This window comes from Colletotrichum paranaense (genome assembly GCF_030867605.1).
Source record: "Colletotrichum paranaense strain IMI 384185 chromosome Unknown Scaffold_5.1, whole genome shotgun sequence".
Taxonomy (NCBI): domain Eukaryota; kingdom Fungi; phylum Ascomycota; class Sordariomycetes; order Glomerellales; family Glomerellaceae; genus Colletotrichum; species Colletotrichum paranaense.
The window spans coordinates 466,729-480,544 of NW_026848963.1; the positions used below are offsets into that span (position 1 = coordinate 466,729).

The following is a 13,816-nucleotide window of genomic DNA, read 5'->3' on the forward strand; positions in this document are numbered from 1 at the left end:
TAAATTCCATCACGCCGATCACGATTTAATCTTTCTTTCCATGTCGCAGCACTGATGTGGCAATGTCCGAAGCCGTCAACTCCGCAAGATGCGGGAGCTCCAACGAATCGGACTTCTTCCTTCACTGCATTTTTAAGCTATCAGATGGGTGCAGAAAAGAGCTATAGAAGCCTGACAACCAGGCTGTATGGCCTCTCGCAAGGTATGATGGCCGCCTCATGGGCATGTACAGCAGAGTCTGTGAGCTTTTCTGAATTGTGAATGCTCTTATCGATCATAGAATCTAGGGTCTGGAACTTCGCATGCTTCACCAACATATCACACCGCCACGTCAAGCTCTCTAGATCGCTAGTCTGAGCGTGCCCAGGGGCAAAGATGTGCACTAATATGTGGATGTTATCAAGTTGATGACCTGGTTTGGTTATCGCAAATCCAACACCATAATCTAACTTGAAGCTCAAAGCCAGCAGCACCACTAAGAGGGTTTTGAGGCAAGTGAAGTGAACTTGAAGTCTGTCTGGAAATCTAGAGTTCAATAATTTTAACAATCATGTAAGATCTCATGGTATCTGGTCGTTGCAACATCGATTTTGATAATTGTACGATACCAATGAAGGCCAAGGGTCGATTTGAATGAATTAAAGACTAGCAGGAACTATTCCTAGGACATCTCGCAGGCTCGTCCCAACAAGTTGTATGCCAGACTGACCTCTTGCCCGCCTGTCAGAACAATCTCATCCTCTCTCTCGCCCTATCATCCTCAACTTAAGCAAAGCCAGTAGCAATAACCCAGCTCACGTCCGCGTTGAAGGAAGTAGCAGAGTCAAAAGTGTGAACACCGCCGTTCCTCGCAGCGTATCCCAGGTTGTTGTAGTGACGGAAGTAGGTGGTAGGGTAGCTCCACGCACGGAACGAGCTGCCGGTGCCGCTGATTCCAGACTGCGTGCAGAAGGTAGCATCCTCCTTGAACTGCTTGGTGCCGTCGTTGGCGTTGACGGCCAGCTCAAAGTTGTAGTGGCGGATGAAGCTGCCCGGCGTGTCCTTGGACTCGAATGAGTAGCACCCGCTGTTGCCGAGGCCGGTGCGGACGGTCCAGCTGGCCTGCTGCTTCAGGGCCGTGGTGCTGGACGAGGTGACGACCTGGGTGTTGACGGTCGAGCCGGTGTGCGCGAGGTAGCGGTCGGTGTAGCCGGAGGTCGTGGCGCGCAGGGAGATGGAGTTGCCGACGGTGAGGGCGGTGCCGCTGTTCAGGGAAGTGGTGGCGTACTTTGCCGCGACAATGTTGGCCTGGACAGAGTTCTCCGTCGCGTCGGAGGGGTAGCCCGAGGTCATGACGCCCTCGTAAAAGGTGCCCTGGGCGCTGACGCTGTTGTCGCCGCCGATGCCGAGGATGATGGCGCCCTCCTTGCTCATGGGGTTGTAGCCCGACGCGTTAGGCCGCACGCCACTGTAGTACGTGGTCAAGCCTCCCGAGGCGGCGTTGGCGCCGCGGAGGGCCCAGAGGTTGGGACCGCCCTTGACAACGGCGGTGAAGAAGCGGTCCGTGATGGACGGGTCGCCCGCGTTGTTCTTGGGGTTGACGCCGGAGAAGAGGCCGTTCTCGAGATCCGCCATCAACCAGGGTCCGCTGCCGGCACCAGTGCCCCAGCCGGTGTTGTCGCCAAAGTAGATGGCCTCCATGTGGCCGTTGCCCGTGTCGGTGCTGCTGGTCTCGGCGTTGCCGTAGTCGAAGCAGCAGCCGCCGTTGTAGTGAGTTCCGTCGAGGACGGCGTACATGCCCTCGGACACGTCGCCGATGGCGGTGCCGACGGCGGCGTTGTTGCGGTAGCCGGTGCCGGGGGAGATGAAGACGCCGTAGGCCTTTTGGCCGTTGAGAGTGACGGGGGCGCCGATGGCGCTGGCGAGGTTGTCGTTCCCGTTGACGTCGGGGCCGCTGAAGGCGCCGCCGGGGGCTTGGGTCAGGTGGTTGCCCTTGCCGGACTGGTCGTAGATGACCGAGATGAGGCAGGTCGTTCCGGAGCAGAAGGTGTCCTGAGCGGCCGCGTTGGCAACGCCGCCGGCGGAGAGGGGCGCAATGTTGGTCGTGGCACCGTCGGAGCCGCGCTTCACCTGATAGAGGGAGCCGGTGTAGGCGCTGTAGAGGGCGCGGGTGGTGCTGTGGGCGGCGATGCAGGGGTTGCCGCCGGAGGCGTAGATGTCACAGGGACCGGCGGAGACGAGGGAGCCTGTGGCCACGAGGGCGAGGCCGAGGGCGTAGCCGCGCTCGCGGATTGGCTTGGACAACATGACGAAGGAGGAGGGACGACCTTGGATTTGCTGACGGAGAACGGTAGGGGGAGTTGTCACTGACGAGGGGAATGCCTGTGAGATCCTGGGGAGACGACTCTCATGATCCGACGACTCGGGGTCATCGTGTGTCTTTTAAACACCGTGAGGTGCTTCACGATGGCACGTTCCTTGTGATCCATCTTCATCTCATTTCGTTGACAATGTCTGTGATATTGGATGAAGGGTCGCACGAGAACCCCAAGCGCCAAGAATTCCCTCCAATGAGCAGAGAGCGCATGTCAAATGCCGCGCTATTACGACCTTCCGAACTGGTGTTATACGTGCGCTTCGAGTCGTAGTGGGATTCGATGGCATGCGTTTGGGTCGTTTCTCCGATGAAGACTCTGGTGCTGGCGGGCAGCGGGTAGGGTGGCCAGATTGGTTCTAGAGTGCGGGGGAAGAGTGCGGATGACCGGCACTGGAGAGTGGTAAGTCTGGAAATGAAGCGATGGACCGATGGAGAGGCATATGGTGCGGCTGTCCGGTAAAGGTCAGAGCGACTTCTCCCACGTCCTGCGCGGTATACGTCAGGGGAGGGGGCTTGATGGAATCGTGGTATAATCGGAGCTAGTAAAGGTAAGCATTTGCCCAGTCACCTTAGTTGCGGGACATCAACAACCTCCCCGGAACGTTCGACCTGCTTTAGTCTCTGATCTTGGCTTTTGCTTGGCTGTTGCGTCCCGCTCCGCGTCCTCCACACGCGCCTCGGCATCAGGTACCAAGCCCTTAACTGCCATTCATCTTCGCGGTAGTCGTTTTGAAGGTCCAGATGTCGTCCATGCCCCTGGTCTCCCCATCATGTTGCCAAGTTGATGCCAAGTTGTTGCCAAGTGAGTAGGCCAATGTGCCCCAGAAACTCGTCAAGTCTTGGCTTTGGGGAAAGAAGAAAGGCCGCGCGGACAAACCCCAGAACCCCAGATGCGACCCCAGACTCGGAGACAGGGGTGGAAAAAGACAAGACGAACCATTTTACCCCGCCGTCGGCCCGTATTCTGTGCAGGGGTTAGGTTCACGTGAGCTCCCTCCCTTGTATGTTTAGCTCACGCTACCTGACGTGTCTAACCTGGAAGCATCTGAAAGTTGGAGCGTTTATTTCACGAACCAAGGAACCCCTCGGGGTTTCCAGCGTGTCCTTGACGCACCAAAGAGGCTTGTTAATAAGCGCTTCCTGGAGATGCGCAACGGTTCCAAGCGAGCCAACGGACGATCAGTTTTTTGCGACTTAGAGTGACAGATCATGAAGCTATTGACCTTCCTTGCGTCAACGGCTTTCTCGGTAGGATTGATGGATGGTTTCTAGTAGTGGAGAAGGATCACTTAGACTGATCCCCATGCCCACGTCCCGGCGCCATGGGGCGAATGCTGAGGGGCTCTTTACCCCGCGTCCGTTAAGCTATCCAATAACCTCACATCGCAACTTTGATCACTAGACTACGTAGCCGCTACTGTTCCCATGTCTCACCATTGAGCAGCATCATTCAGAATTCTTGCTGCCTAGTGACAAATTGGCAATCGCAGAGAGCAATGCAAACGTTTAGATTCAAGCGTGAGATCGGCAAGAGAAGCACGACGGAATATGATGGGACGAGGCCAGTGATGCCATGCGCTGAGCTATGCCTGCGCTGATCTCCCGTCTGAATGTTCTTGGCAGGAGCCGAGCCAATCATAGACGCAGTGAGAAGATTTCGACAGCTGAAATCCAGCAAAGCGTTGGCGAGACCACCCTTTCGATAAGTTTACTGAACTAGGGACCCGGGAAGGATCGAAAAGATTCGTTTGAATATGCGCTCCATCTCAAGTCTGTAGCATTGCCATCCGCAGTGGGTAAAGGATGCAGGTTGCATCAGAGTATTATTGAATAACCAGTTACCAGGAACACGTACCGCCCCGAGGACAGGTTCTAGTGTCGCTTAGCAGACATTGAAGTCACAGAAGATTTCCTTTAATGATCCAGGTTCTAACATATTCTTCGGGCCAGACCTCTCGATGCCTTGGGGTAAAGCTACTGAAACATGCTGCTCTTGACAACATTTCATGCCCTTACCCGCCTCTACGGATGCTCTCTATTGGTTTATCGCCCCTGACCCTTGACCCTTGACCCCATATCTCAGAACGTAGTCCAGCCTTGAGGTCTCTTCGCCCGTGCCTCTCCGTACCTCAACCAAAACGCCGCCGACTCCACTGAAGCCATCCAACACAGGGCCGTCAACATCTGTCTCCTCCGTCCTGTCCTCCAGCTCTCATTCTGGAGAAGCCAGCGCTCGATCAGGCAACCAACGCCTTGCACCATGAACACAGTCCACAGGCCCACAGCCTGTACCCACGCATAATCGTCCAGTGTCAAGACGACCCCGCACCAGGCATGCCAAACTCCGCTGAGACTAAAAGCCGCGAGGACACCGGCGGCCTTGCCGGCATCTTTCCCAAACAGACGTGTGAAGAGGGCTCTGGCGGGAACGTACCCTAGGTGTTGAAGGAATGGCTGTGCCCCATGGTGCCAATGAATGGCCCAGAAGCTAGAGAAGCTATCTGCTGCCCACGGCTGGAAGAAGAGCTTGTTGGGGCAGTGGGGATGGAAGATGAAGTGAATGCCCTCTAGCCCATACTGAATAGCAAGCAGGCCACACATGACCTTTAGTTCCGTAACGGGGAATAGATATGTCAGAGGGACCACGAGCAGCGGACCGTAGGTCCAGGCCGCGCTTTTTGGGATGCTCTTTCGCTTCGATTCATCCACGGCGATATTGAAAGACGCATACCTAGTCTCCGACCCAAGCCGCCAGACATACGAAGCAACAGACCTCCAGCTCGTCAGCCCGTAGACCACTTCCTCTTTCCCATCCCGTGGGACAGGCGGCTTCCTCGCTCGCGCGATTGTCAAGTCCCAGCACTTGCAAGCGTAGAAAAACGTCGGTATGCGCAGGCAGACCTGGGCAATCACGTCGTCAGTCGGCATGAGCAGCGGGAGCGCCATGACGTATCCGCCCGCTGCCAGGCCCGTCGCCCGCGTCACGAAGACTGCATGCTCTTTGGGGAAGAATCGAAAGGGCTCGAGGCCACGTCCCTTCTTCCGTGCGAGGCGCGCTTGGAGTCTCCAGTCTTCGATGGCGGTGAGAGCAAGGCCGATGAGGGAGGTGAAGTAGAGGACGATGCTCGTGGTGAGGTGAACGAGGAACGATGTGCTCGGGTTGGTGATGAATTCGGAGTTGTATAAGGAGCCAGTTGTCAGAATAGCCGATCCTAGGAAAATGACAATGTACCAAGCCAGCATGTCCCCCATCATGAAATTCCGGAGAAAAGAATGAGCGAAAGTGCATGAAGTTGAAGATCCCGTTCTGGCCACATCAATGACGCGGGTCTCGTCAAGTAAATAACAGGTGGCTTAGTGCGTTACTTTAGGCGGCCAAGTGTAAGCGCTAGCGACTATTATGATAGCACTACATGCGTTAGAAGGGTATACTCTCTACTACGATATCTAGCAAGGATAAAGGCGGTAATTTGAACAGGCCAGAGGTTCCACAACATTGTACCTGACGGAGAATTGGATGTTAGGATGAGGAGGTAGCGAGGAAGTTAAATATCTACATGGGTGTAGCCGAGTTCTGGTATTACTCAGTACAAGCATTTTGGTGTCTATCGAACATTCTGGCATGAGCTTTTCTGACGAGCTGTTCAAGTTCCAATGTACTTACTCAACGTTAAGTTCAGTTTCAACTTTCATCGGAACCAAGCTCCCGAGGATTTCAACTTTACAAAACACTCGTCATGGTAGTTTTCACATGGTAGATCAGTGGGTTCAAGATTGACAAGGGGCGGGCAGTTTTACACGTTTCAACGGCTGAGCCCTATCTCATCAACTGCAGAATATCGTCAGTAAAATGCTTCGTATATATTTAGAGTACGGACGAATAAAACGGTACTTCGAGACTGTTACTGCTATATTGTCATATCAAAGTTCCGTAATGGAAGGAAGTTGAAGAAAATTTGGTTGGAGATTGTTGTGCACACGCCGTTTCGTAGTTGATAGGATAATTAGCATTTTATGTGGAATTGATAGCACGCACTGAGATAGCTGAGTGGCTTTATGCAGTATAACTGAGTTGTCTGCGTCCTTGAGACTTGACTATCAACAATAGCAGAGGACTACTTGAGTTCATCTTCGCGTCTTTGGAGCAACAGCACCAGAGTTGAGGTGTTTGTTTGTTTTGCCGCAGCTGGTGTGTCATTTTCAGGTCCAATATCACACACAACCTAATACATTCAGCTTACGAACATGCTTCCATTGTCATGGAAATACGTTCGGCAGATTATATTCTTACAGAGCGAAGCATATAACGAAACGTATATGTCCCCCAACCAAGTTCGCCGCCTATCCCTACTGGTGCCCACTCAGCAAGATCATAGTCACTCTTCCCAACCTCTTGGAATCCAGCCTTCTCGTAAAGTTTGTAACTTGAGGGCGAGGCATGAATCCAGCACGCAAGGCTCTGTGAGTCGACTTCTTCAAGTCCATGCTGAACCAGCCTGGTCCCGATGCCCCGACCTTGGAACTCAGGATGCGTCGCCAAGGCTTGCAGAACCATGTACTTGCTCCCTCCCATGTGTCGAGATTCCCATGAAGTCATCTCTTTGTGCATGATCCCACCCAACACTCGCGCAGGGTCTCTAGGAGCATCATCGGCAGGGCGTGCTTTCTCGTTGCGATGGTTTGGATCAGAGGGTGCCTCAGAGGACTTGTTCTCCTCCGGGTTCTTCCGTTCCAGTTCCTTCGCAACCCAACACGACCAGCCGAGGATGTTTCCATTCCCCTCGACTGCTTTGAAGATCTTGGTAGTAGAGGGGTTCGATAGCCAGTGAAGGATCGACTTGCGCATAAGGTTTTGGTGGGCGCCTTCTTCACGACCCACAAGCATTAAGTTCGAAAACGGGTCGGATGTGAACGCGGCAGTATGGATCGTGACGAGGTCATCGATATCACTGGGTTCCACCGCACATATTGATACGTTGTATTGGGGTTCTTTAGAATCTTGATCGCTCATGGTGGTAAAAGCTCCGTGCTCCAGTGGTATGAGAAACTCAGCGAGGGTAGTATCCAGTGTGTACAATCCACAGTCGAATTCAAAAGCGTGCAGTTGGAAAAAAGAAGGCCAAGATGCGGGGTAGCTGTGCAGTAGGCAGCAGGCTCAACGCGAAGAACCCCGGTCACATAAGCCCTGAGGTAGAATTATGCCATTCAAAATTAGAACCAATGTACTACCTATCTGTTGATAAATGCAAGATTCAAGTCGCCTCACTCGCAGAACAATCAGCACAGTCTGAAATCTGAGGATCATCAACAATGCGTTCATTGTAGCCCTTGAACTCCTGATCTTTTTTCAAGCAACCATTTCGTGGAACTTATGACAGCTTTACAGGGCCTTCGGAGTTGACGCAGACCTAATCGGATGAGCTCGCTGGGTGGCTCAGGTATATTCTGATATGCCAACGTACTCTGCACTCGACTTCTTCCACTCGAGCTAGTGATAGCAGCAAATGCCACTGAAAATTTAACTTGATCGCAGAGAGATGCTTCAGGGCATAAAAGGGGGTTTCCCGTAGAACTGAAGTATTCATCTCTTGGTGGGTTGAGGGGAAGAGTGATCGCAGCAAGCGATTTGTAACGAGAGGAGACAAGAGCCTTTCTGCGTGTGTTCACTGGAAATATGACAACTGCATATGATTTCATAATCGGGCCTGGCTTCTCTTTGAACCACTGCCATTGGTTTCCTGTCTTCAGTTTGCAACTTTACACAAGGTTTGGTGCTAGGTTATCGGGCCGACGTGACTATCAATAACTCAAGTGAGTACGCTTGGCAAAATTTGTCACTGTCAAAACCAGCCCACCGGGAGTGTCGTGCAGTCGTGACAGTTGTGGCAAGTTCCGCGAAATGTTCAAGCCCACCAGGGTCTGCGGGTCGAATCAACTTGACAACTAGAATAGCCTCACAATGGCACATGCTGCCAAGTCCTAGCCTCGCGCGATGTAATGAAAGAAGCCCGTCGTGATGTTCCCAAGGTTAAGAACAACCATCAATCGTCAACCCCGACCTACCTAGAGAGGAGGCATCGAGAGAAGTCATCCGTCCTCAACAGCAGACTTGCTCAGATGATTAGTGAGCCGATAGGTCAAGTGTATCATCATTGCTGCCACCAAAAAACATAATTGAGGTTTGGCGTTACCTAATAGAGGGACTTGGTCTGCGAAAACAAAGGGGCTTGTGGGGTCATCGAGCATGAATGATGCAGAAGACCGAACCTTGAACTTGTTAATATGCATTTGCCTCTGGACTACTGCAGGAACCGGTAGCGTAAATTGATTCTCAAAAGATCTGGTGAAGCCTGGTCGGACCATACGTTCATTGATACACTGCACCGAAGAAAAAGGAGAGAAACTAGCAATGGTACCTGACCAGAATTGCCAAAAATATAGATAGCGTGGTGGCTTGCCATGCAACTACGATGAATCTGGTCTAGCTTCGGTCAACATCAACACAGCTGGACAAGCTACCTTACTCGATGAAAGGAACCAGCTGCTATTGTAGCAGCTTCCACAGACCATTGAATCCGAGTCGTCATCCCGATTTCCGAGGGCTTCTGTTGCACGGTCGCTGACGCGTGTTCATCACTGGGACGACGACGGCCCGTCGAGCATCAAAGCCACAAGAAGACCCCGACTCTTGGCTTCGCTGGGCGCCATCGGCAGCCAGCTCGCCGTGCACGCTGACATGCTTGGCACGGATGCCAATACCTCGGATTCTGCACAAACAATGTTTACTTGCTGTCACTTAACGCGGGCAAACAACGAACATGGGCCTTCACGTTGCGGCCGCAAGCCCAACATATGACCCTAAAGCTCAGCAACGCGCATAGATAGGCGGCTGCAAAAAGCCGTTTTAGGATTTGGAGGGTAGTTTATCGCCTTGACCGGTCAGAGTTACACGGAGTCTCATCGTCGAGAAGTGGATGTGTGCATAATCGTATCTGCACCGTTTAGGTAGAGCAGGCGAGACTCACAAGTGACTCCACCCTCTCTCGCGGTTGATCTGATGATTCCCACCTTTGCACTCAGTCGGCCATTCTCCTCATAGAACCTCAGCTCACCTGAAAGATGCTAATTGATGCAGCGTCTGTCTAACGGCTAGCTAATGGGGTCATATCATGCTCGGTCGACCTAGACTAAGTCTAGCTTACAGGAACAAGGATCAAAGCGCTACAGGAGATCCCGAGTTACCCGCTCTGGCGTTTTCAGGACGAATTGGGACAAAGCCATCCATTTAGAGCCGCTTCACAGTTGGTTCGATCAATGAATCAGGGATAGGGCAACAAAGGAAAAGTTTCCAGATCCCAATAGAGCAACTCTTGAAACATTCCACTTTCTTTGTGGGATCGACATACCCGCTGCCCCAGACTGCCGTTACTCGCGAATCGCGAACGCAGTAAGCGGGACGGTGCTTCAGGAGAGTGACGATGTGGACCTCACTTACACTGGCCTTTCTCGACTCCGGTCAGGTTGCCGACACTATGGATTGGACTGCACAGAGATCGGTCTCACCGTTCACTAAGAGCTCTGACCTCTAGGAACCTGAACTACGGATACGATGGACCACACTTCTGGGAGGTGCTCAGAGCTTGTACGAGGCGCCAGTCGGCCAACGGGTGCCGCAATACGCTCCAAAGAAGAAATGTCAGCTCAATGTGATCTAAACCCGCGATGTCAAAATACGCCGCCACATATGGCCGCAACAACGGTATATAACCAGCACTCTTCTCCAGGTTCATGTTGTTGTTCTCTCTTCATCCCAGCAGCTTCGATCACTTCTCACCTTGAGCATCACATTCTCTTCTGAGCCAGAGTATCTCCTTCAACAACATTCATTCAAAGTTTCTGCTTCCAGCTCAACGCGAGCCTCGTATCATCAACATGCGTTACTCCTTGAACATCATCGCCCTCGCGGCTCTCGCGTCGGCCGCGCCCACCACCGCGCCCATGGACTTCGATGCCATCATCGGTGCCGCTGCACCCACCCTGACTGGACCTCCTGCCCTGGCCACTGGCCAGACTGGCGTCTACGACGCGGCTGCTGCATCTTCATCCGCCGCCGCCGCTGTCACCGGTGTCGCTTCTGCCAGTGCCACTCAGTCCGTCGCGGCTCGTGGCCTCGACAAGCGCACTTTCTGCTTCTTTGGCTTCTGCTGGGGATCTCCCTCCACCACTTCGTCCGCCAAGACTACTTCGATCTGCACTACTTCCACCACTCCCGCTGCCGTGACCACTCCCAAGACTACCGCTCCTGTCACAACTTCGGCCGTGACCACTGCCACTGCCGCCACCATCACCACGGCTCCTACCGCGCCTTCGACCTGCACCCCGGTCAGCTGGACCAACACCTTCGCGTTCACCACTGCTTCTGGGTGCGCTGAGCCTTTCGAGGTCGGCACTTACTGCGGATTCATCAACCCCGAGGACCCTTGCGCTGTCCAGCCCGATGGATACGGCACTCAGGTTCAGCCTGACACCGTCGAGGCTTTCCAGTCTTTCGCCCAGTTCCACAAGGAGGCTCAGTCGGCCGCCAACCCTTCCGGATACGCCAACACCTTCAAGGACCTGAGCGCCGCCGTCAACGCCAACAGCTACCTCGGCCTCTACACCCTCAAGAGCTACGACGTCGCCGCCTGCGCTGCCAAGTGTGACGCCACCAACCTGTGCACCGGTATCAACATCTATGTTGAGCGTGACCCCTCCATCAACCCCTCCGGCTGCTCTTGCACCAACCCTGCCTCCATCTCCAACTACAAGTGCACTCTCTGGGGCTCCGGCGTCGACAAGGCTGCTGCTGTCAACACTGGCCAGACTCGTGATGGCTTCCAGGTCGTGATCACCGGCTCCAACGGCTACGAGAAGACCAACACCACCACTCCCACCACTCCCTCTGGCTGGACCAACCCCCAGGGCTGCGGTGGTGTCGTCCACTCTCACCCCAGCACCTGCATGGGACAGAAGTTCTTCCCCGGTCCCTTCGATGCCAGCCTCTGCGCTACCTACGCCGCTGCCCAGAACGTCCAGAACTCCAAGTCTGTCGGCCTCGGCTCCTGGGCCAGCTTCCTCGGCTACAGCCCTCTGAAGTGCAACTTCTTCAACGCCTTCATGGTCAAGCAAAACGGTATCGCTAAGGGTACCTACTGCAGTCTCTTCACTCAGCAGTACAACCCTTCTGCTGCTTCTTACACTCCTTCTTTCTCCGCTGGCTTCTCCTGGAGCATTGAGAGCTCCTGGTCCTTCTGCTCCAAATAAGCGGGGTTTCCGACAGGTTCGCCTGTTATTCGCTCATTAATCTAGAATATGGTGTCGATTGTAGACTTTGCATAGTCCGAATTGTTGGTCACTACGTCCCTTGATACTGTACATTTAAAGATCATGGCAACTAGAGTGGGGGATTTCTATCACATATTTAATTTAATTAACCTTCGTTCTGCAAATCTGTCTCACTCTTGTCCGCAATGTGCCACTAGCTTTGGGGACAAGCAAGACTCACCAGCAAAAGCCTGTTCGATCTCTCACATCAGAGTGAACTCATTCTAGGCACCAAACTCAAAGCAGTATGTGTACGAGTCTCTTAGCACGACACTTAAATACGTAGATAAAGGCACATCACGCTCTGGTGATATAAAAGGGAGAGTAGAGCCCCCTACCTTCAACAAAAAGTGTCTCGAGTGTCACACGATGCGGGGTTCATTGAAGCAGATCGACATGCAAGTTTCTTGACAATCAGTTTTATATGCACCCTATCTAGTGTGGCCGGCAAACCGATTGCAATCAACACTTCAATGTTGTCTTACCACGTAATACAGAATCCGTCGCGTAACGAAAGATCGTATCATAGAATCCGCAATGATACGTAACTCTCTTTGACGGAAATTGGAAGACCTTCCATTGAGCATGAGCAATCCTCGTGTACTCCCAGGTCTCATCGACCAGATTAATACTCGATGAGTATGTCCAAGACGAACACTTCCTGCAAAACTGCGAGAATTAAACCTTCCATCTTCTTCTATAGCATTTTGGCTCATTGCAGTCAATAAATTTGAGCTCTTGGTACGACTCAATACCAACCTGCCAATCCTGCTGACTTGGCCCCTGGGCCTGCCATGGCACTGCTGACGACATGGGTGAACACTCACCTTGAATTCACCCTCAATAATGTCGGAACCTTTATGCCCGTAGCCTTCATCATCAAAGAAGCCATTTCCGAGAAACCTATCGCGGAAATTTGGGTGACCGTGGTGACGGGAGCAGGAGGCGATCTCAAGGATGCTGGCGGCGTCTTTCCTGATGTTGCCATTTGGGACGACAATGGCAACAGAATAGGACGATACCGCACCAAGCTAGGTGACAAGAGAGCCCAGAGCAGCGAGCGAACCGTCAAGATACCGAATAATGAGAACAACGGGCAGATATCCGATCCCCAATATGTCATGTTGAGTCACGATACCGACGCAACATGCATTGCGATGGTCCAAGTTTCCAACGGCCAACTCAGTGGGACGGTCAATGCAGACACTGGATACAAATGCGACCAAGGATGGTACTACAGCCAACGGAAGTTCAAGTGTGATAACCTCATGACCAAGTGTGTATGGTTGGACTCAGATCACTCTCATCCCAACTTCAACGCCAGGGCTATGAGTTTTCACCTCAGAGACATGCTGCTTTCGCCTAACAAGTAGAGATTGTAAAATAGCGAGTTATGCTACCTGTGTAAAAGCACACCTCGGTACTCTTTTCGGCGGCATCTCATACCAGACGGCGTTTTCCCATTCTTCTACCCAGTCTTGAAGTACAACAAGGACACCGTCAATCCGAAACTAGAAGGCACAGATGAAAATTCTACCGAAGCCCTGGATCGCTTCAAGTACCATAAGCACGTATACAAACAGCAGGGTGAATCGGAAAGGGAGTATCGAATGAAGAGAACTCGTTCTACACGCTTGAGCAAGAGACAAGGCTCGGACATGGATCCTGACAACCAGGTCTTGACTGGAATACCGGGTCAGACGGCCCGGGGGGTCTGCGAACACCCTAACTCAGTCGGGTATGACATTGTCTCGTTTGTCGACAGAAAAAACTGCGATCTCACAAAAAGGAATCTCTACGATCTTTGTGCCGGTAGCGTCACGACTAATTGTTTCGACGTCAACAATACGACTGTCATTGGAGCTCAGGGTCTCACAGGGAGGAGCAGAAACACCTCCAAAAGGCAAATCGCAAAGCTTTACAAAACACGAGCTCACTGGAAATGAATGTTCGTACATGTCATTTTTGGTCTTTCCGTCAAATTGTGAAGCGTTGTGGGCATTCTTGGGTGATATGGGAAGATATGCGTTTATGTCTGATTCAAGAAGACATGGAGGTTAGAGATCACGCAAAATCATGTGCATGTAATAGGGGTAC

At 52.6% G+C, this 13,816-nt stretch overlaps 5 protein-coding genes across 5 annotated transcripts; 2 read left to right on the plus strand and 3 right to left on the minus strand.

Moving 5' to 3' along the window:
* Positions 1 to 765: 765 nt before the first annotated feature.
* On the minus strand, positions 766 to 2,286 carry CPAR01_06469 (alpha-L-arabinofuranosidase B; the record flags this gene model as incomplete). Its single annotated transcript, XM_060490741.1, has 1 exon — positions 766 to 2,286. One exon carries the CDS (start codon positions 2,284 to 2,286, stop codon positions 766 to 768), a length of 1,521 nt encoding a protein of 506 aa, XP_060349615.1.
* A 2,149-nt stretch (positions 2,287 to 4,435) lies between these two features.
* On the minus strand, positions 4,436 to 5,608 carry CPAR01_06470 (uncharacterized protein; the record flags this gene model as incomplete). Its single annotated transcript, XM_060490742.1, has 1 exon — positions 4,436 to 5,608. One exon carries the CDS (start codon positions 5,606 to 5,608, stop codon positions 4,436 to 4,438), a length of 1,173 nt encoding a protein of 390 aa, XP_060349616.1.
* A 1,027-nt stretch (positions 5,609 to 6,635) lies between these two features.
* CPAR01_06471 (acetyltransferase) lies at positions 6,636 to 7,367 on the minus strand (the record flags this gene model as incomplete). The annotated part of the gene is made up of 1 exon (XM_060490743.1): positions 6,636 to 7,367. The coding sequence occupies one exon, from the start codon at positions 7,365 to 7,367 to the stop codon at positions 6,636 to 6,638; it is 732 nt and encodes a 243-aa protein (XP_060349617.1).
* Positions 7,368 to 10,288: 2,921 nt separating this feature from the next.
* On the plus strand, positions 10,289 to 11,659 carry CPAR01_06472 (uncharacterized protein; the record flags this gene model as incomplete). The annotated part of the gene is made up of 1 exon (XM_060490744.1): positions 10,289 to 11,659. The coding sequence occupies one exon, from the start codon at positions 10,289 to 10,291 to the stop codon at positions 11,657 to 11,659; it is 1,371 nt and encodes a 456-aa protein (XP_060349618.1).
* An 854-nt stretch (positions 11,660 to 12,513) lies between these two features.
* On the plus strand, positions 12,514 to 13,665 carry CPAR01_06473 (uncharacterized protein; the record flags this gene model as incomplete). Its single annotated transcript, XM_060490745.1, has 3 exons — positions 12,514 to 13,088; positions 13,131 to 13,457; positions 13,509 to 13,665. 3 exons carry the CDS (start codon positions 12,514 to 12,516, stop codon positions 13,663 to 13,665), a joined length of 1,059 nt encoding a protein of 352 aa, XP_060349619.1.
* Positions 13,666 to 13,816: the final 151 nt, after the last annotated feature.